At 60.4% G+C, this 20,521-nt stretch overlaps 3 protein-coding genes and 1 long non-coding RNA gene across 14 annotated transcripts; 2 read left to right on the forward strand and 2 right to left on the reverse strand.

The window, feature by feature from the left end:
- Positions 1–121: 121 nt before the first annotated feature.
- On the reverse strand, positions 122–2,684 carry LOC148056102 (lipid transferase CIDEB-like). Its single transcript, XM_087755012.1, has 5 exons — positions 2,528–2,684; positions 2,261–2,384; positions 1,261–1,410; positions 679–875; positions 122–340 (listed from the first exon to the last, which is right to left on the reverse strand). Exons 1-5 carry the CDS (start codon positions 2,539–2,541, stop codon positions 217–219), a joined length of 609 nt encoding a protein of 202 aa, XP_087611138.1. The 5' UTR covers positions 2,542–2,684; the 3' UTR covers positions 122–216.
- Positions 2,655–3,089, forward strand: NOP10 (NOP10 ribonucleoprotein). Its single transcript, XM_087755013.1, has 2 exons — positions 2,655–2,814; positions 2,903–3,089. Exons 1-2 carry the CDS (start codon positions 2,761–2,763, stop codon positions 3,041–3,043), a joined length of 195 nt encoding a protein of 64 aa, XP_087611139.1. The 5' UTR covers positions 2,655–2,760; the 3' UTR covers positions 3,044–3,089.
- LOC148056104 (solute carrier family 12 member 4-like) lies at positions 3,064–20,472 on the forward strand. Of its 11 annotated transcripts, none has more exons than XR_015704182.1 (25): positions 3,076–3,394; positions 4,950–5,281; positions 5,371–5,466; positions 5,547–5,693; positions 5,958–6,012; positions 6,093–6,223; positions 6,518–6,744; positions 6,825–6,946; positions 7,097–7,213; positions 7,587–8,031; positions 8,488–8,662; positions 8,743–8,846; positions 8,935–9,033; positions 9,116–9,235; positions 9,322–9,426; positions 9,505–9,673; positions 9,866–10,061; positions 10,520–10,674; positions 10,998–11,129; positions 11,222–11,457; positions 18,209–18,251; positions 18,355–18,400; positions 18,491–18,698; positions 18,783–19,917; positions 20,009–20,472. XR_015704182.1 is itself a non-coding variant. In XM_087754999.1 (24 exons), the coding sequence occupies exons 1-24, from the start codon at positions 3,085–3,087 to the stop codon at positions 12,990–12,992; spliced, it is 3,348 nt and encodes a 1,115-aa protein (XP_087611125.1). In that variant the 5' UTR covers positions 3,075–3,084; the 3' UTR covers positions 12,993–14,365. The 11 variants fall into 11 exon arrangements, 4 of the variants coding, with proteins under 4 accessions (XP_087611128.1, XP_087611127.1, XP_087611126.1 ...); XR_015704180.1 differs by having other exon boundaries at positions 18,783–18,881; positions 19,783–20,472; XM_087754999.1 differs by lacking the exons at positions 18,209–18,251; positions 18,355–18,400; positions 18,491–18,698; positions 18,783–19,917; positions 20,009–20,472 and adding exons at positions 11,494–11,582; positions 11,945–12,078; positions 12,907–14,365 and having other exon boundaries at positions 3,075–3,394; positions 7,587–7,685; positions 7,974–8,031; positions 11,222–11,311.
- On the reverse strand, positions 16,373–17,664 carry LOC148056105 (uncharacterized). The gene is made up of 2 exons (XR_015704117.1): positions 16,996–17,664; positions 16,373–16,753 (listed from the first exon to the last, which is right to left on the reverse strand). It is a non-coding gene; the product is annotated as an uncharacterized LOC148056105 (long non-coding RNA).
- Positions 20,473–20,521: the final 49 nt, after the last annotated feature.

Here is a 20,521-nt window from a genome sequence, read left to right on the forward strand (position 1 = left end):
GGGGTTTTTTTTTGTGAGGAGGAGGCAGACCCTGATCCCTTAGTCCCTCCTCCTTCCTACAATGCCCTTTGTCCCCCCACCGACAGCCATTTTGTCACAGCAATGAGCTCTCCCAGCCATGCCCAGTGCTTCCTCAGACCTTTATTGGGGGGAGTTAGGGGGAAGGGCTGCAGCTATAGGGGAAATTGGTCAGGGTTATGAGGGAGGAGGTGGTGCTTAGCGGTCATAGGTGACCCTCTGGGGCAGTGCACCATCGAGGAGGCGCCGGAGGGCAGCAGAGAGGGTCAGGAGGCTCTGCCCCAGGGCGCGTGTCGTGGCCACCAGCAGCCGCAGCAGCTCCCTGGGGGGAGTAGAAAGGGGGCTCAGAGCTGCCCCATGGGGCTCCCCTGACCTCTGCCCTCATGGGGTGTCTGTGGGGCAGATACCTGACCCCATGGGGCAAGACCTTCTCCTGCCCATCTGCACCCCCATGGGGAGAGAGGTCAACAGGGCCACCTGCCCTGCCAGTGGGGCTTCCTGTGGGGCAGGAGAAGACCCCATGGGGCAGATAATGATCCAAGGAGGTAAAACTTTCTCCTGCCCCACCTGAACCCCTGTGGGGAGAAGGGTCAATGGGGCCAAGCCCCCCGCCACAGAGGGTTCCCCATGCATCAGGACCCACCCCTCCTGCCCACGTACCTCAGGAGCCGCTCTGGGCCGAGCCCCGCCACGTCACAGCGGAGGCCCCTCACAGCCGCTGTCACCCGCAGCTGCCCCACCAGGTCATGGGGACTTGCCTTGGCCAGGGCCACCGTCACCCGTGCCACCTCATCCCCAGGGCGGGACCCCTGTGCCTGGGGGATCTCAGGCTCCCAGTGTTCCCTGAACAGCCCAGCCTGGGGGGTGGAAGAGGGGTTGGGGGGCAATTAGGTGCTTGGGGGGGTCTTTTTTTGGGTTATGGGGGAGTCTTGGGGGGCAGTGGGGGCTTGGGGGATCTGGGGGAGTTATTGTGGGGCAACTGGCAGTCTTGGGGGTGTGGGGGGTGGGTCTTGGGGCATCCCTTGGGTCTATAGGGTCCCTTGGGGAGATTTGGGGCTCCTAAGGGACCTGTACAGGGTCCTGGGGTAACTGGGTGGCCCTGAGAAGGAGCAGAGGGGTTTTGGGGGGTCCCAGTGGGCAGTTGGGGGTCTATTTGGGGGTCCTAAGTGAGCTATAGGAGGTATGGGGAGACTGAGTATTAGGGGGCCACTGGGGGTATCTGGAGTCCCAGTGGGGTCTCACCTTCGGGGGCTCCCAGTGCTGCCCTGGTCCCAGGGCCATGAGAGGAGTGTGGGGCACCAGCGCCCTGAAAAACCCCTCTGTCTCCACCGCTGTCCCATCCTCTGCCAGCACCAGCGTCACGAGCGGCCCCAGGCTTAGCGCTTCCCCTGCCTGCCCCGGGGTGGGGGGGCAATTAGGGGGTCCTGGGGGCATATGGGGCTCCCTGGGGGAGCTCAGGGGAGCCAGGGGGTGCAACGGGGGAGATCCGGGGGCAATTAGAGGCTGTCAGGGTGATTAGGATGTCTAGGGGATAACTGGGGGGGCCAGGAACCGTTAAGGGGATCCCAAGGGGTAATTAGGGGTCAAGGGTGGCAATCGGGGGGGGGGGGTGAGGGCAATTAGAGGTTCTGTGGAGCATGGGGGGGGTTGCAGGACCAATTAAGAGCTTAGAGACCATTACAAAGCATTAGGAGTAATTATGGGGCATCCTGGGGACAATTACATACCCATGGGGGCAATTAGGAAGATGGGGAGGCTCCCAAGGGGCAGTTAGATACTCCTGGGGGCAATCTGGGGATCCCAGGGGCAATTGCAGGGCCTCTGAGTGGGAATTAAAAATTGTGAGAGTAATTTAGAGGCAGTCCAAAGGGCAATTATGAAAACCCTAGAAACAATTAGAAAGCATTGGGGGTAATTACGGGGTCTAAGAACTTGAGTGGGGGGTCCCAGGGACAGTTAGATACTCTTAGGGGCAATTTGGTGGTCCCAGGGGCAATTGGGGGACTCCCAAGGGGCAATCAGAGGTCCTGAGGGGCTCTCAGGGGCAATTAAGGACAGTCTAGGGGCAATTAGGAAGCTTTGAAGTAATTTATGGGGGTCGCAGGAACATTTAGGGGGGTACTGGAGGCAATTTGGGGGTCCCAGGAGCAATTACAGTGCATCCTGGGGGAATTTCATACCCCTGGGGGCAATTTGGGGGGTTCCCGAGGCAGTTGGGGGGTCGGGTGTCGCTGCCCCTCACCTGCTCCCGCAGCTCCTCCAGGCTGGCGGCCAACAGCCCCCGGGGCCGCCCCCGCCGCCGGTCACACACCCAGAAGGGCCGCGGCTGCGGGACCGGGGGGGACCAGGCCCGGCGGGCCACCGCCCTGGGGACGACCGAGCCCTTAACGGGGCTGGCCCCCGGCCCGTGGCCCCCCAGCCCTCAACCCGGCCACCCCCTCTACCCCCGTCCCCTGCCCGCAACATGGCGGCCCCCGTGGCCCCCCCACAGCCAACAAGGCCGCCTCACCGCAGCGCGTCCATCCCGGGGTGGCGACCTGGGCGTCGTTCCGGGGGCAAAGTCCAAAGTTCACGGGGCGGGGCCGACCAATAGAAACTGTGAAGCCACCCCGGCGGCTTCGTTAACGAGCTTCGGCCCCGCCCCTCCCCAGCACCCGCCTCGGCCGCGCCCCGTCCCGTGGTGCTCCGCGCCACCTCCCCCCTTCCCGTGGTGCTCTGCGCGGCGGCAGCAGCGGTGGCGCCATGTTCCTGCAGTGCTACAGCGACGAGCGCGGCGAGCGCGTCTACACCCTGAAGGTACCGGGGCGGGGGGGGAGCGGGGAGGCTCCGGGAGGGCTCCGGGGGTCCCGGCCCCGCCTCACCCATCCCTTCCCTCCCCGCACAGAAGGTGTCCCCGGCGGGGCAGCCCACCCGTTCGGCCCACCCAGCCCGTTTCTCCCCGGACGACAAGTTCTCCCGCCACCGCCTGGCCCTGAAGCGGCGGTTCGGCGTCCTGCCTACTCAGCGGGCGCGGCCGCTCCTCTGAGGGGGGAGCCCCGGCGCCGGCTGCGGAATAAAGTGAATGAGATGGACACGGCTCCGCGTGGTGGGGGGGGGGGGGGGAGGGGGGGTGCGGGCGCCGCCTGCCCACGCCCCTTTCCAAGCCCTGCCCTCCGCTGTGCGCCCCGCCCCCGTTCTGGTCACCGCGCTGCCCCCGCCCCTCCTGGGCCCCGCCCCTTCCGGGCCCCGCCCCCGGCTACTCGAGCCCCCGTCTTGGCCCCGCCCCTGCGGCACCCCGCCCCTGCGGCAGCGAGGGGGCGTGGCGGCGGCGGGACGTCGCGCGGCGGCGGCGGTGGGCGCGCGCCCGCCCCTCCCTCCTTCCCCCCCCACCCCTCAGGTACGGCGCCGTAACGGTTGTAACGGTCGTTCCCGCCCTCTCCGCGCGCGGCTCCGGGTTTTTAGCCTTAAAATGACGGGGAAGGGGGGGGGAGCTCAGAAACGGCGGGGTTGGGACCCAAAACGGGGGGGCTCGGGGGAGGCGGTGACCCGAAAAGGGGGAGTTCGGTCCCAGAAGTGGGTGGTCTAAGAGGGGGTCAAGCTCCTGGGGGTGGGGGGAGCCCTGAAATCAAGGGAATTGGCCTCAGAACGGTGGTTCTACCCCCGCCCCCCCCCGCAGTCCAGGTGCCGGTGGCGCCAGCCCCCAAAGTGATGCGAGCTGGAGAGAGTGACCTCCCAAAACGTGCTGATTTCAGTCCAAAGCAGCAGCCTGGGGCACCCCCGCTGGGCAGGCTGCCCCAAAGTGATCTGCTGCTGCTAAAGTGGCTGTTTTCCCCCTAAAGCAGCAGTTTTTCCCAAAAAAGTGGACCTTTTTCCCTCATAATGTCAGGTTTTCCTCCCAAAGTGGCCAACTTTGCATCAAACTGGTAGTTTCTGCAGCAAACTCTTGGTTTCTGCTACAAGTGGCTGTTTTTCTGAAAAAAATTTTTTTTCCTCTGTGATCGATTTATTTTCTAGTGAGGTGAGTATTTTTACTGTTATGTGTTTTCTTTCTTCCTGGAGTGGTAGGTTCCTTCCCCAAAAATGGCTTCTCTCCCCCAAAATGGCTTTTTTTTCCACCTCAAAAATTCCCTTTTTCCCCCTCAAAGTGACAGATTCTGTACTAAAACAGTGGGGTTTACTGCAAAGTGTTGATTTATGGCACAAAGCAGCCATTTGTCCCCCACCTGGCATTTTTTCCCCAAGATTACTTTTATTTTGCCATAAATTGTTTTTTTCAGAGTGTTCCTTTCCCCCCAAATGGCTATCTTCCCCCCCCCAAAACTCTGTTTCCCCCCCAAAATGGCTACTTTCCTCCTAGAAATGGCTGATTCCCACCTAAAAAGCCTTTTCTTAAGCAAAAAAAATGTTATTTCTCTCCCCAAAATTGATCTTTCCCACCAAAATACCTTTTCCCAGCAGAAAATGGCAATTTGCCCACAAAAGCAGACCACTTGCCCCCAAAATGGCAACTTCTCCCCCCAGAATATCTATTTGTCTCTCAAGGTGGTTATTTTCCCCCTAGAAGTTGCTGTTTTCCCCCAAAATGCTTTTCTCTGTGGAAAAAAATGCCTGTTTCCCCCTAGAAATGGCTATTTTTCACCCCAGAGTGGCTTTTTCTCTGCAAAAAAATGGCTGTTTCTCCCCTAAATGTCCTTTTCCCTGAAAAAAATATTGTCCCCTACAATGGCGATTGTCTCTCTAAAATAGCAGTTTTCTCCCCAAATACGTCTGTTTCCCCCCAAAATGCCCTTTTCCCTGGGGAAAAAAGCCTGGTTTGCCCCCAGAATGGCTGCTTTTCCCCCAAAAAATGTCTGTTTTCCTGCCAAAACCCCTGTTTGGCCCCAAACTGTCCATATTTCCCCCCAAATGGAGTGCGTTCTCCATCTCATTTTCTCTGTCCCCCCTCCTTGCAGGTCCTGGTGACCTCATCGCATCTGTGCTGACCTCATCGCACCCTCACCGGGCGCGCTGCCCGGGTGACGTCGCCATGTCGGGGGCGGGGCTGGGGGCGCGGCCCTGGCGCGCTGGGGCAGAGCCCTCGGAGAGCAGCCCCGAGCCCCCCTCCCCCTCCAGCTCGCGGCCCCCCCCCTCTGACACCAGCCCCAGCCCCAGCGAGGAGACCACGCCCCCTCCCCGCGGCCACGCTCGCGCAATGGGCGGGGCCGGGCGGGTGGGCGGGGCCGCGGCAGGCCCCGCCCCCCCGGAGGCCGGCCTGGCCTGCGACAGGAACCTGGCGCTCTTTGAGGTGAGGCCCCGGCCTCTCCTCAGCGGCCGCCGCGTCAGCGGCCTCCTGGTCGGCGCCCGCTCACGAGTGCATGTCCTGCTTCCCCGCAGGAGGAGCTGGCCACCCGCCCCCGCGTCCCCGCCCTCCTGCGCCGCATGGCCCCGTACAGCGCCCTCAGCCCTGATAGTGACGACGGGCATGCCCCGGTGAGGGACCCCGGCGCCCGGGAGGGTGGCCCCTGTCTTGGGTCCCTGCTGGTGCGATGGACACCTGTCCTCTTGCGCAGCGGCGGCTGCTGGGGACGCTGCGGGGGGTGGCAGCCCCTTCCCTGCAGACGCTGTTGGGGCTGGTGCTGGTGCTGCGGCTGCCCTGGGTGGTCGGTGCCGGAGGGGTCCTGCAGGCCACCACCATCGGCCTCCTGCTTGGCACCTGCGTGAGTGGGGCCGGGGGTTGCGTCCTGGGGCGGGGGATGCTGCTGTTGGCTTTGTCCTGGGGGGGCTGCAGGAGGGGGGTCGGGGCTCATACCCGAGGCCACTGCTGGGGTCAGGGGTCATGTCCCAGCATTATGTCTGGGGTCAGGGGCCATATCTGGGGTCACAGGTGTTGTCCCAGGGTCACACCTGGGGTCATGTGGTGGGCTCAGGGGTCACAGGTCAGGCCTGGGATCATGGGGGTCAGAGGTCATGTCTCCCCCCAGATGGTGCTGACGGCTGTGTCCCTGAGCGCCATTGCTACCAATGGCCTCGACCCTGGTGAGTGTGGTGGGGGTGGGGGGCGAAGCATGGGGGAGCCCCTGCCCCGCCCCTGCTGACATTACGGGTGGGCGTGGCAGGGGGCTGCCCCCTGGGGCTGCTGTCCGGGGCACTGGGCCCTGAGGCAGGGGGGGCCGTGGGGCTCTGCGCCTTCCTCAGCGCCGCCTTCGCCGCCGCCGCCGCCGCCCTGGGGGCTGCCGAGATCCTACTGGTGGGTCAGGGCCCCTGGAGGGGGGAGAGCCTTGGCAGGGGGGAGAGCCTGAGGGGGTGTGGCCACAGGGAGAGGGCGTGGCCTCATGGGGAGAGCAGGGGTGATGGCCATGGGGAGGGCTGGGGGTGGGGTGGGGCCCTGAGGGACCCTGGAGGAGGGGGCGGGGCTTCCTCTGCCTGGGCAACTGGGGGGAGGAGGTTCTCAGGGTGTGGCATCTTGCACATGGGTGGGGCCCAGTGGGCGGAGCCGGGTGGCTGAGGGCGTGGGCCGGGTCTATCACCCCTCTTGCCGCAGGTGTATGTGGCCCCCCAGGCGGCCGTCCTGCCGGGGCGGGGCCGCGGGGGCCGGCTGAACAACGGGCGGGGCTACGGGGCGGGGCTGCTGGGGCTGCTGGGGCTGGGGGCCGCCGCACCCCCCGCTGCCCGCGCCGCCCCCCTGGCCCCCGCTGGGCTGCTGCTGGCCCTGCTGGCGCTGCAGGCAGGCGCCCTACGCGCCGCCCTGCCAGGCGCAGCCCCACACGAGTGAGTCAGTCCTCTGTCCCCTGCTTTAGATATGCAAATGGTGGGCTAATGCGATGCTAACGGCCTTCTCCCCCTCCCAGGCTGTGCCTGCCCCCCCAGCCTGGTGGACGCCTCCAGCCCTGCCACACGGCCCAACCCCACAGCAACAGCACCCAGGGGGCACGGCTGGCCTTCCCAGGGCCCAGCGCTCAGCTGCTGGCACGTGAGTCTGTGTGGGGCAGGCGTGGGACAGGTGTAGGAAGCACAGTCAGGGTGTGCCGAGGGCACGGGGGGATGTGGGGCAGCTGTGGGGCACGGGGGGGGGTGGGGGTGGGCGGGGATGGGAGGGACCCAGGTGTGCCCTGCCCCACAGAGAACCTGTGGCCCCACCCCCCCGAGCCAGGGCTGGACGAGGGGCCAGGTGGGGACGAAGATGATGACGACTCCTCCTTCGGCGTCCTGCTGGGTCTGAGCCTGCCCGCTGCCTCGGGTGAGTGTGGGGACCCCGGCCTCAGGGGGTGCCAGGCGTCTGGGGGGGACCCAGGTGTCCAGGGGACACCCAGAGATCCAAGGAGGGGACCCGGGTGTTTGTGGGGGGGGGTGTCTGGGAGGGGATCCAGGTGTTTGGGAGAGACCCAGAGGTCCAAGGAGGGGACCCCAGCATCCTGGAAGGGGATCCAGGTATCCGGGAGGGGACATGAGCGGGGGGGGGACCCAGGGGTTCGAGGAGGGGACCCCAGCATTCAGGAGGGGACCCAGGCATCTGGGGGGCCTCCCAAGCGTGGAGTAGATCTGTGGGGGCTGTGGGTGGGACCCTGGGGAGCCCAGGCGTCCGGGGAATGGACCCAGGCGTCCGGGAGCAGGGGTGCTGTGGGGCTGCAGCCGCTCTGGGGAGCTCCACGACGTCGCCCGCTCCGTCCCGGCCGGGAGCCTGGGGGCCGCCCTGGCCACCGCCCTGGGCTGCATCCGCCCCACAGCTTTTTGGGGGGACCCTGAAACCTGGGGGGAGCAGGAATGGGGGGGGGGCAGCCTGAAACTAGCGTCCCCCTTAAGGAAGGGGAACGCCTGGAAGGAAGAGGGCTGTTTTGGGGCACTCCGGGAGGTTTTGGGGGGCAGCAAGCCACATATGTGGGGTGTACCCAGGCTGGGGGAGAGGGTGTCACCTGGGGGAGAGGGTGTCACCTGGGGGAGGTCACAGCTTTTTGGGGTGGGGGTGCCGGTTTTTGGGGGGCACTTCCTTGACAGCGCAGACCTGAGCGCGGCCTTGCTGCTGGGGGCCTCCGTCGAGGGGCAGCTGCTGCGTGACAAGTGAGTGTCCCCAGGGGGTCCCTGATGTCCCAGTGGTGTCCCTGGGGGGGTCCCGGTGTCCCCAGGGTGGTCCCTAGTATCCCTAGAGAGGTCCCCAGGGGGTTCCCAGTGTCTCAGTGCTGTCCTTGGGCGTGTCCCGAGGGGGTTCCACAGTGTCCCCAATGTGTCCTTACTGTCCCTAGAGAGGTCCCCAATGTCCCGCTGACATCCCCAGGGAGCCCACAATGTCCGTAAGGGGGTCTGCAACGTCTCCAGGGATGTCCCCAACGTCTCTGGTCCATCCCCTGTGCCCTGAGGGGGTCCCCAATGTCCAAATGCTGTCTCTAAGGGGGTCCCTGATGTCCCAATGGTGTCCCCAGGGGGTTCCTTGTGTCCCCAGGGGGGTCCTCAGCATCCTTGGGGGGGGTCCCTGCTGTCCCTTGTGTGTCCCCCCCACTGACACCTCTGTCCCCTCAGGTTCGGCGTCTCTCTGCGGGGGACGCCGGTGGCGGGGGCAGCCTCATGGCCGTCCCCCTGGGTGCCGCTGGCCGGGGCCCTGCTGTCAGCGGTGGGGGCGGGGCTGCAGGCGCTGCTTGGGGGCAGCCGGCTGCTCCGGGGGCTGGCCCGGACCCGCGCCCTGCCCCTGCCCCACGTGAGTGCCCCATCCCCCCATAGCAGTGCTGTGCCCCACACCTCATCGTGGGGCCTCACCGTGCCCCTCTCTCCCCGCAGGCGCTGGGCCGGGGGCGGCTCTGGCCGCTGGCAGCGACAGCGGCAGTGGCTGAGCTGGGCGTCCTCCTTGGCTCCCTTGACCTGCTGGCGCCTGTCCTCTCCGTGTGCGGTGACATGCCTTGATGTCATATCTTCCGGTGCTGCCCAATGAGGTCACGCGGTGATGCCATCGTCCACCCTGCTTCATTACAGGTTTTGGCTGACGTCCTACCTGGGGCTCAACCTGGCCTGCGCCCTGCAGGGGCTGCTGCCCACCCCCGGCTGGAGTCCCCGCTGCCGCCTCTACCACTGGTGAGCCCTGCGTCCCCCCCAGCGTGCCGGGGTCCCCCTCCCCGGCTGCCCGGGTCCCCACCAACGGCCATCTGCCCCACAGGGGGGTCTCGCTGGCGGGGGCCACGCTGTGCCTGGGGCTGATGCTGGTGACCTGCTGGTACTGCGCCCTCCTGGCCCTGGGCATCGGTGCCACCGCCTACAAGTACCTGGAGTACCGCGGGTGGGTGAGAGCCCAGGGGGTCCTGCCTGGATGCCGGGGTCCCCTGCCAGAGATTGGGGTCCCCTATCGCCTCCCCTCCCCTGCAGGGCGCAGAGCGAGTGGGGGGAAGGGCTGCGGGGCCTCTCCCTCAGCGCAGCCCGCTTCGCCCTCCTGCGTCTGGAGGATGGGCAGCCCCCTGCTCCCAGCTGGAGGTGAGCACCCCGCGTTCCTTGGGGGTCCTGGGCGGCCGTGGGTCCCACTGTGGGTCCCCGACTCCCTGCCCTTGGCAGGCCGCAGCTGCTGGTGCTGCTGAAGCTGGACGAGGAGCTGCGGGCGACACAGCCCCAGCTGCTGGCCCTCGCCGCCCAGCTGCAGGCGGGGAAGGGGCTGACGATTGTCGGCTCCGTCATCCCCGGGGACCTGCCCCAGGACCAGCCCCGCGCCCACGCCGCTGAGCAGGTGAGCGCCCCGCCGTCCGTGGGGCTGGGGGGGCTGGGGGTCCTGCTGGGTGACTGGGATTCCCTGGAGACTTGAGTCCCTGTGGGTCGGGGTCCCTATGGGGGGGACTCCCTATGGAGCTGGGTCCCTATGGGGGGTGTGTCCCCCCCGGGGGAGGCACCTCCCGCCCCTGATGCCCCCTCTCCCCCCCAGGCGCTGCGGGCGGGGCTGGCAGGGGCAGGGGCACGGGGCTTCGTGCAGGTGCTGGTGGCACCGGGGCGGGGGCCGGGGCTGGCGGCGCTGGTGCAGGGCTGCGGGCTGGGGGCCCTGCGCCCCAACGCTGTCCTGATGGGCTGGCCCCATGGCTGGCGCCGGCGGCATGACCCCGCCGCAGCCCGGAGATTTGTCGGTACGGAGCAGGGGCAGGGGCGAGATACGGGGGGCCAGAGGAGATGGGGGATGTGGGGTGTGGGAGGGGAAGGGGAATGTGGGGAGACATGGGACATAGAGGGACACGGGGGGCAGGAGGGGAAAGGGGGATGTGGGGGGACACGAGGGGCAGGAGGGGAAGGGGTATGTGGGGGAATTTGGGGACATGGTGGGGCAAGAGGGGGTGTGGGCTACGGGGGGCAGGAGGGGATGCGGCGGGACACAGGGGTGCTGTGGGGGAACAGGGAGGAGAAGGGAGGACTTGGGGGACATGGGGGCAGGAGGGGACGGGGGGCACGTGTGGGGACACGGGTGGGATGTGGATGTGGGGACACAGGGGACCCATGGGTCCCGGGGGGCTGGGACCTCCCCCCCCAGCAGTGGGGCCGTGGGGGTCCACGCCCCGCAAGCCCCCTCCCCTCCCTGCTGTCCCCCCAGAGCTGCTGCGAGTGGCGGGGGCCGGGGGCCGGGCGCTGCTGGTGGCCAAGGGGCCGCTGGGGGCAGGGGCACCAGGAGGCACCCTGGACGTCTGGTGGGTGGTGGGCGACGGGCGCCTGCTCACCCTCCTGCCCCTGCTGCTGCGACAGCACCCTGTACGTGGGGCTGGGGGGGGCTATGGGGTGCTGGGGGGCCGGGGGAGGGGGGCTGTGGGATGTTGGGGCGTGCTTCAGGCCGGGTGGGTGCAGTTGAGGGCAATGGGTGCTGTGGGGCACAGGTGGGTGCTGTGGGCGGCTATGGAGTGCTGGGGGGCCAGGGCGGGTGGGGGGGGGCTCGAATGCTATGGGGTGGGTGCCATGGGGCAGGCCCTGTGGGGACTCTAGGGTGCAGTGGGGTGGGTGCTGTAGGTGAGTGCTCTGGGGGCCCATGGGGGCTCCAGGGCACCGTGGGGCGCTCCTGCTGAGGCTGTCCGCCCCAGGCCTGGCGGGGGTGCCGGGTGCGGCTGTTCACGGTGGCGCTGCTGGAGGACAACAGCGTGCGCCTGCGGCGGCTGCTGGAGGCTGTCGCGCGCCGGAGGGGTCTTCCCGCCCAGACCCACGTCGTCGAGCTGGTGAGGCATGGGTCTGGGTCTCCCCTCGGACGCCTGGGTGCCCCCCCCAGATGCCTGGGGTCCCCTCTTGACACCTGCATCCCTTCCTGCAGCACGACAGTGACGTCTCGGCATACACCTATGAGCGGACGCTGATGATGGAGCAGCGCTCCCAGATGCTGCGCCAGATGCGCCAAGGGCAGGTGATGTCACACGACATTGCGTGACATCACACTTGCGGAGGGGGCGGAGAGCCGGGGCTGCCGCATGCCCCCAGCCCTGGCGGGGAGGCAGGATACAATACCTGGTGACGCACCATGACACACCGCAGCAGGAGTGATATCATGAGGTGTGACATCACATGTGACTGCCAATGATGTTACAGGGAGGCCCCGCCCCATCTCAGGCCCCCAGTGCAGGGGAGGAGGAGGAGGAGGAGGAGGAGGGAGGTGCCCCCCGCCGGGGCCCCAGCCCGTGAGTGCCACTGGGGAGGACTGGGGTGTACTGGGAGGCACTGTGAGTTACTGGGATGGTGCTCTGGGCTATATTGGGTGGCTGTGGATCATACTGGGAGTCATGGAGAGGGTACTGGACCATATTGGTTTGGGGCTGTGGGCTATGCTGGAAGTCATGGGGAGGGTCTGGGCCATACTGAGACTCACGGGGAGGCACCGGTGTATACTGGGAGGAAGGGATTTGGGGCTGCAGGCTGTACTGGGAGGTGGGGGGTGGGCACTGGGCAGTGCTGGGAGGAAGAAGGGTATGCTGGGTGGGGGCACTGGTGGGCACTGGCACGTACTGGTGCACACTGGTGGTGACTGGTGGTCGCTGGGGAGGGGGAACGTGCGGCGGATGCACGCGGCGGAGCGGCTGAACGAGGCAGTGGGGCGGTGCTCAGGGGGGGCCCGGCTGGTGCTGCTGGACCTGCCCCCCCCACCGCCCCCCCGGCCCCCCCGGCCCCTCGACAACTGTATCCTAAAGGGGGGAAACTGGGGAGAAATGTGGGGAAGATTGGGGGAACAGGGGAGGAATGGGGAAGAAACAGAAAAATGGGGATAAATGAGGGAAAACCAGGGGAAAAAACAGTGGAGAACTAGGGGATGTGGGGAAAAATGGGGAAAAGCCAGGGAAAAAGATGGGAGAAATGGGGGAAAAAGAGGGAATGGGGGAAAAGCAGGAAAATAGGGAAAATGGGGAGAAACAGCAAGTGGGGGAACAGGGAGGCATGGTGAAAAACAGGGTGAAAAATGAAGGGAAAACAGGGAGAGAGGGGGGGAGTGGGGGGTGGGGCACAAATGAGGGAAACTGGGGAAAACGGGCAAAATGGGGAATAAAATGGCAAAATGGGGAAAAGAGGGGAGAAGAAATGGGGGGAAGAAAGAGAAATGGGGAATCTGGGGCACAAACCGGGGCAAGAAAGGCAAAACTGAGGTAAAATGTGCAAAGCTGAGGCCAAAAGGGCAAAAAGCAGTCTGATTCTGCGAAAATAGGGCAAAACCTGGTAAAACTGGGACAAAACCAGGACAGAAATGGGGAGAACGGGACAAAACCAGGCAGAATGGGGAAAAAAAAAACGAAAATGGGCTAAAAAATGGGGGGAACTGGCAAAACGGGGGCAAAATGGGTCAGTGGGGGGGACTGGGGGGCAGGGGGGGCACTTATGGGTCAGTTGGGGGGAATCGAGGGCAGTTCTGGGGGGTTGGGGGGCAATTACAGGGTGTCTGGGAGACGGGGGGAGCTCAGGGGCAGTGGGGGAACGTGTGGGTCAGCCGTGCGTCAGGGCCTTGACATGGGTCAGACCTGGAGTTCCTGGAGGTGCTGACGGAGGGGCTGGGGCCAGTGCTGCTGGTGCGGGGGGGCGATGGGGACCCCCCCGGCCCCTGAGCGCACCAGTACGGCCCAGCACCATCCCAGTACGGGCCCAGTGCTCCCAGTACGGTGCCAGCCTGAGCCGCAGCTCTTCAAGCACGATCCCAGTCTGGGCCCCAACACTCCCAGTACGATGCCAGTCTGGGTCACAGCTCTCCGAGCACGATCCCAGTATGGGACCAAACGCTCCCAGTATAGCACCAGTGCTCCCAGTACGATTCCAGCCTGAGCCACAGCTCTTTGAGCACGATTCTAGTATGGGCTGCCACACTCCCAGTATGGGCCCAGCGCTTCCAGTATAGCACCAGTGCTCCCAAGTACAATGCCAGCCTGAGCCACAGCTGTCTGAGTCAGATCCCAGTATGGACCCCAGCACTCCCAGTATGATGCCAGCCTGAGCTACAGTTACAGTAAGATCCCAGTAAGAGGCCCAGTGGACCCAGTACCATGCCAGCCTGGGCTGCAGCTGTCTGAGTACAATCCCAGTATGAGCCTAGTGCTCCCAGTATAGGCCCCAAGGCTCCTAGCACACTCCAAGTGCACTCATAGTGTTCCCAGTATGGGTCCCAGCACTCCCAGCACAGGCCCCAGTGCTCCCAGTATGGCTCCGGTGCTCCCAGCACACAGCACCAATAAATGGTTTCCACCCCACCCTGGTGCCTCCTTGGGCCGAGTCCCAAAACCCCCGGGATTCCCCCCAAGATGCTGTGACCAGCCCCCCAACGCCTTTATTGGTGGGGGCGCCTTGGGCCACCCCCCAGGCTTCACCGTCCCCCGGCACCACTGCCAGCTCCGGCGAACACTTGAAGCTCTGCCTGGAACCACCGCCGCTGCCGCCATCTTGGGTCACCAGAACAGGGACACCCTGAAGGGCTGGTGGCCCGTGGACAACTCCCCCTGGAGAAGAGGCCAGGGGAGGAGTTTGCTGTGACCTTAAAGCCCAGGGACGCCGCACGGGCACAGTGCTGGAGATGCCTTGAAGGTGCCACAAGCCACGCTTCTGCCTGCAGCAGGACGCGCCGTTGCAGGAGCCACCCATGCTGCTGGGGGGGGAGCTGCGGGAAGCTGTGGACTTGCCAGCATGCCACTGCCTGCGCTGGCTTTGGTGGCCCTGCACTGGCTTTGGTGGTCCTGCACTGCCTCTCCTCTCCCAGGTGACCACCGCAACGGGTGGAGCCCAAGCCACAGACTAGCTGACGCGGTAGATGTTCGATGGACAGCTTGTGGACTTTTGAAGGACAAGTTCTGCAGACAAAGGGACTGATGGCGGTGTAGCTGTTGCAGGATGGGCAGGAGGTGGTGGCGGCTGGTGCTGTGGCACGGACCCCGCTGCGGTGGGATGCGGGGTGGCAAGTGGTCCTGGGCAAATAAACATTCCTCTGTCCCTGCGTGCCTTTGGACGTGACTGCAGCCCCTGGGCAGGGTCCTGGGGAGGGGCTGGGGCTACCAGCTGTGGGGTGGGGGGGGGCCATCAGGCAGGGATGGGACTGGGCTGATGGTCTAAAAGGCCCCAGGTGCAGCTGGGGAGGCCCCTGCTCTGGAGGGAACGGGCAAGGGTCGGGCAGCTGGCAGGGAGGAGGAGGAGGAAGGGGCTGAGGACGAAGCCTGGGGGAGGTGGAGGTCCCCTGCCCGCTGCGGGAGCTGTGCAGCCCCTGCCGGGCTCCTCCATGTCACTGGATTAGCTTGCTGTGGCTCTGTGTTAATTTTGTTCTTGTTTCCTTAACCCCCGTGGCTTTTAAAAGTTTTCGTCTGCTTCTATCCCATTTGTTGTCTTTATTTAGCTGTCTTTATTTTTTTAATTATTTTTCTTTCTTTCTTTAGTGCTCTCGCTTTTAAGATTTTCTTTCTAAGTCTCTGTTTTAGTTTGATCTCCCTATTTTTTAATTTTTTCCCTTGATTTCCCTAATCCCCCTCGCTTTTAAAATGCTCTTTCTATGCCTACTTTTATTCCCTTCCCTGTTTTAATTTCTTCATTGTTTCTTGTCTTTCTTTAGTGCCTTCACGTTTAAAACTTTCTTTCTATGTCTGTTTTTATTTGCTATCAATGTTGCTTAATTCTTTCCTCTCTTAATCCCTTGGCTTTTAAAATGTTGCTTCTATGTCTACTTTTATCTCGTTTGCTGTCTCTGGTATTGGTTCTTTCCTGTCTGTCCTGTACCTCGTCGCTTTTTAAATTTCCCCTCTATGCCTACTTTTGTCAAGCTCCCTACCCCGATTTTTTTATTTGTTTCCTACCTGTCGCGTACCCTGTTGCTTTAAAAATTTACTTTCTATGTCTCCGTTTATTTAGTTTGCTGTCCCTATTCTTTATTTTTTTGTTCTTCTCCTAGTCCTTGTCACTTTTAAAATGTTCTATGTCTACTTTTATCCCGTTTGATGTCTTCAGTTTTGAATTATTTCTTGTCCTTCCTTAGTGCCACCTTTTTAAAAATTGTATTTCTATGTCTCCGTTCTAGTTTGCTGTCTGTATTTTTTTTAATCTTTTCAACTCTTAATCCCTTGGCTTTTAAAATTTTGGTTCTATGTCTACTTTTGTCTACTTTGGTGTCCCCATTTTACTTTTTTCCCTGTCTGTCCTGTACCTCGTTGCTTTTAAAATTTGCTTTCCGTGACCACCTTTATCAACAGGCCAGTCCTTAGTTTTTAATTCCTTCTTGTCTGTCATTTAACACGCCGCTTTTATATTTTCTGTTTGCTTTTATCCAGTTTACTGTCTTTTATTTGTTATTATTTCTTGCATTTCCTTAGTGCCCTTGCTTTTTAAATTATCTATGTCTTTGTTTATTTAGTTCGCTGTCCTTATGTTTTAATTCTTTCCCCTTGTAATCCCTTGGATTTTCAAATTTTGTTTCTATGTTTATTTTTATCAAGCTCCCTGTCCCTATCTTTTCATTCTTTCCTGTCTGTAATGCACCCTGTCACTTTTAAAATGTACTTGCTATGTCTCTGTTTTAGTTTGATGTCTCTCCCTGTTTTTTTAATTGCTTCCTGTTTCTCCTGTACCCCATAGCTTTCAAATCTTCTTTCCTCGTCTATTTTTATCTAGTTTGTTGTCTTTACTTTTGTACCCTTCTGCTTTGTAAATTTTCTTTCTATGTCTACTTTTATCAAGGTGTCTATCCCTGCTTTTTAATTCTTTCTTGTTTGTCACATGTCCTGTTGCTATTTAAACTTTCTTTCGGCATTTTATTTATTTTATCTTGCCTCAGTTCATCCTGAGGCTTTAGAGGGTCTCTTTTGGCACGCTGTTATCTCTGGAGTGTAACTTGTACCCCTGCCGTGGTTTAACCCCAGCCGGCAACTAAGCACCACCCAGCCGCTCGCTCGCTCGCTCGCTCGCTCGCTCCCCCCCGTGCGATGGGGGAGCGAATCAGAAGAGTAAAAGTGAGAACTCGTGAGTTGCGATAAAGGCAGTTTAATAAGTAAAGCAAAAGCCGCGCACGCGAGCAAAGCAAACCAAGGAATTCATTCCCTCCTTCCCACCGGCAGGCAGGTGCTCAGCCATCCCCAGGAAAGCGGGGCTCCATCGTGCGTAACGGTGACTGGGGAAGACAAACGCCATCGCTCCGAACATCACCCCCCCTTCCTCCTTCTTCCCCCAGCTTTAGGTGCTGAGCACGGCGCCATACGGTGTGGGACAGCCCTGTGGGCAGCTGGGGTCAGCTGTCCCAGCCACGTCCCCTCCCCGCTCCTGGTGCCCCCCCGCCTGCTCGCTGCTGGGGTGGGGGGAGAGGCAGAAGAGGCCTTGACTCTGTGTCGGCCCTGCTCAGCAATAGCTAAAACATCCCTGTGTTAGCAATGCTGTTTCCAGCACAAATCCAAACCATAGCCCCCCACTGGCTACTGCGGAGAAAATTAACTCTACCCCAGCTGAAACCAGCATGTTCTCCACCCCTTATTCCATACCATTTACATTGTGCTCAGGTCCCACACTATCCAATGCATCCTCATTAACCACCCGCCCCTTCCCATCCTTTGATACAATACACAGATCTCATTCCCTTAGCCTGTGGCCCACCTCTGTAAAATGTCCATAAATGTCCACAAATGTCCACTGAGTTCATTTAGGGCATGACTCTGGGCTCCATCTGTGATGGTGGTCAGTCAGGACAGGAGAGGTGGTGTGTTGTGTGGAGTTACTGGGCACCAAAGTAGCTCAGGTCGGGTCACTGCTGTGCTTGCCCTGCTTCTTGGAAGCCTTCTCCTCCATTGGTTCAGGTGGTTCCTGCTTTAGTAATTCCCGTAACATGCAACTCAAATCATGGGTTACAACAATTTAAAGGTATTTCCATTACAGCCTCCACCCCGGCCCCTTTGGGCCAGACCATAGGGTTTAACATTGCAATGAACTCTTCCCCTTGCCCCTGCTCCAGCATGGCCTTACCCACAGCCACAGTCCCTTCAGAAGTAAACCTGCTCCAACATGGCCTCACCCATGGCTGCAGTCCCTCCCGGGGAGTACCTGCTCTGTCGTGGGCTTATCCTTGGCCACACGCTTTGAGGTGCTCCAGCACGACCTCACACACAGCCGCTGATGATTCAAGGTGTACCTTCTCCAGTGTGGACTTATCCTTGTGCCACAATCCCTTCAGCTTGTCTGTATGTCCCCATTCCCCCCACTTCCTGGAGCCATCTCGTTCCTGTTACGATGTGTCCCGAGACTGTCCCCATGCCCCATGGTACCCTTCCAAGACTGTCCTCCAGGCCAGGACTCATTCTTCTTGCTGGGAGTTTTCTTAGATCTCTGGGTCACATCGTTTGTAGTGTTTGTGTGCAGTGTCGGACTGTGCATGTGTGTGTCTGGGTTGGAGCTGCTCTGCCTGGGGGTGTAGCAATGGTAACATCAGGGGATGATTAGCACTAAGAACAATGGTTAATGTTAATATGCCTAGACTGTTTTGGCAAAGGCCGTACAGCCCATCTCAGAGCAAGCAGCCATCAGCAGCAGGTGAGGACAGTAATTTCTGTAGCATTTGGTAGGTGCCGAGGGGATGACTGGAGCCGTCTGGGAGACTCAGCTTGAATGCTAGAGTGCTCCTAGTTGAGCACATTGAATCTCAAAGGTGTTAAGGCTTGTATGTGTAAGGCTTAATGTTTGAGCTGTATATTTCTTTTTATGGCTGGCTGTAGTTGGGCTCTAGACGGTATTGCTAAATGGGAACAAGACCACTGGAACTGTTAAGCTGCCACTCTGCAGCCAGGTGACTTGTTCGATATTACTGTTTTTGCAGATGCAGAGGGATGAGCCGTGCAGGGCAACGGAGGCGAGACGAGGTGAGTGCTGTAAGAAGGTGGGTCGGTGTGTGGTATTAGAGGGAAGGTGTGACTGGTGGCTATATGACTAGGTTATGGTTTGGGCTTTTGTTTTATTTTGAAGGTGTGAAGTCATGTGGGATATGGGCACCGGAGCTGACTTGCGCATGGTGAGCATAGTGGGCTGAAGTAGCAGTTGTTTTTCAGGTGTCATATTGTGGGTGAAGCTATAAGCATGCCTTGTTGTTTGGGTTTTATAGGTGGTACCCGCACCTCAGCATGGCAACCTGAAAACGGCAGAGGCAGTGCAGGCAACTGGCCAAGATAAAGGAGCGGGAGACGGGAATCGGTGCGGGCAGGTTCTCAGTTTGGGCAGTATCTCAGCACGTGTTATTCACTTTGATTTCTGCAGATGATGCATGTAACGTCAGAGGAGTGAAGCAGCACATGGATGAGTGGTCCAAGAAGGTGAGGCGGTTGTCGGCTGAGCCGGCATCTGAGAGCAAAGTATCCTGCGGCAACTCAGTGAAGCTTTTCTCTTCGGTTTTGCAGGTTCCGTGCAGGCTGCCTTTGGAATCGGATGAGCATTTGAGGAGATGTGGATAGTAGAGAGGAGGAGCACGGGACTGGTGATTTCTTACAAGCACAATGGTGATTTTGTGTCTCTTGGCATGTTAGGCGCCACAAGTAATGGCAGCCGCAGGGGCAGCCCTGAGGTGGGCTTCTGTGCCCTCTCGTGCTTCAGTTCCCTTCTGAGCTCATTGCATCCCCAAGACAGTGAGTCCCCCTCTTTCTCTGTTCTACCTCTCTGTTTAATTTTTCTCTCTGCGCTTCTGTCCTGTTCTCTGTCCCTGTTTGTTTCATCCTCTGTCCTGCAGCCCATAACTATTTTTGTCTTTCTCCATCTATGTCTGTCTTCCTATCCCAACTTTTAAAATTTTTCCTCGCCTGCCCTTTAGCCCTTCACAATTCCTGCCCCCCCATCTCCACATGCCTATTTTTTAATTCCTCTATCCCTGCTCTGTATTCTAGATAGACTTTTTCTTTCTTAAATTCTCTCGTTCCAGGTCCCCGTCCCTGTCTTTTAACTTCTTCCCTCTCTGTCCCACAGCTGCTTTTTGTCTTTATCGTTCTCTCTTTGTCTGGCTCCATGTCCCTATTCTTTAATTCCCCTTCAGCTTCAGTCTTTCCCCTTCAGCTCATCGAGGTTTTTTGGCATTTCTCAGTTTATCTCTGTCCACCTCACTGTCCCCTTTTTAAAATCCTCCCTCTCTGCCCTGTGGCCCATCGCTATTCTTTGTTTTTCTCCATCTCTCTCAGGCTGATTCCCTGTCACTTCCTCCTCTCTGGCCTGTAGCCCATCGCTATTTTTTTCCCCCCCTGTACCTCTCCCTCTGTGGCTCCCTTTCCCTATTTTTCAGTCCCCCTTCTCTGTCCTGCAGGCGATCGCTGTTGGATGGGGTTTACGTGGCAAGGTTTTGTTAGGTGGGGCAGGGCAGGGGCTGCAGGGGTGGGTTCTGCGAGAAGACACCAGGAGTTGCCCCCATGTCAGGCACAGCCACTTCCAGCTCCAAGATGGATCTGCAGCCGGTCCAAGCTGAGCCCATCGGCAATGCTGGTTGTGCTTCTGGAATGGACATTTAAGAGGGGGTAAAAAATGCTGCGCAGATGCTGCGATAGAGAAAACGTGAGTGTGAAACAGCCCTGCAGACACTAAGGTCGGTGAAGAAGGAGGGGGAGGAGGTGCTCCAGGCACCGGAGCAGAGATTCCCCTGCAGGCTCTGGTGAAGGCCACGGTGAGGCAGGTCGTCCTCCTGGCGCCCGTGGAGGTCCGCGGTGGAGCAGACATGCACTCGCAGCCCATGGAGGACCCCGTGCCGCAACAGGTGGATGTGCCTGAAGGAAGCTGTGACCCTATGGAGAGCTTGCGCTGGAGCAGGCTCCTGGCAGCACCTGTGGCCCTGCGGAGAGGAGCCCACACTGGAGCAGAAGAAGAGCATGAGGAGGAAGGAGCGGCAGAGATGATGTGTGATGAACTGAGTGCGACCCCTGCTCCCTGTCCCCCTGCATTGCTCAGGGGTGGGATGTGGGAAAGTCAGGAGTCATGAAGATGAGCCCAGGAAAAAAGAGCAAGGCGGTTTTTAGATTTGTTCTTATCTGTTGATAAGATAAGAACAAATAAAACAAAATAAGATAAGAACAAATCTTGTCCTACTCTTGATTTTGATTGACAATAAATGGAATTAATTTCCCCAAGGTGAGTCTGTTTTGCCTGGACAGTAATTGGTGAG

Source organism: Nipponia nippon, unplaced genomic scaffold, assembly GCF_047370975.1.
Source record: "Nipponia nippon isolate SJK-2023a ecotype South Korea unplaced genomic scaffold, ASM4737097v1 scaffold_18, whole genome shotgun sequence".
Lineage (NCBI taxonomy): Eukaryota > Metazoa > Chordata > Aves > Pelecaniformes > Threskiornithidae > Nipponia > Nipponia nippon.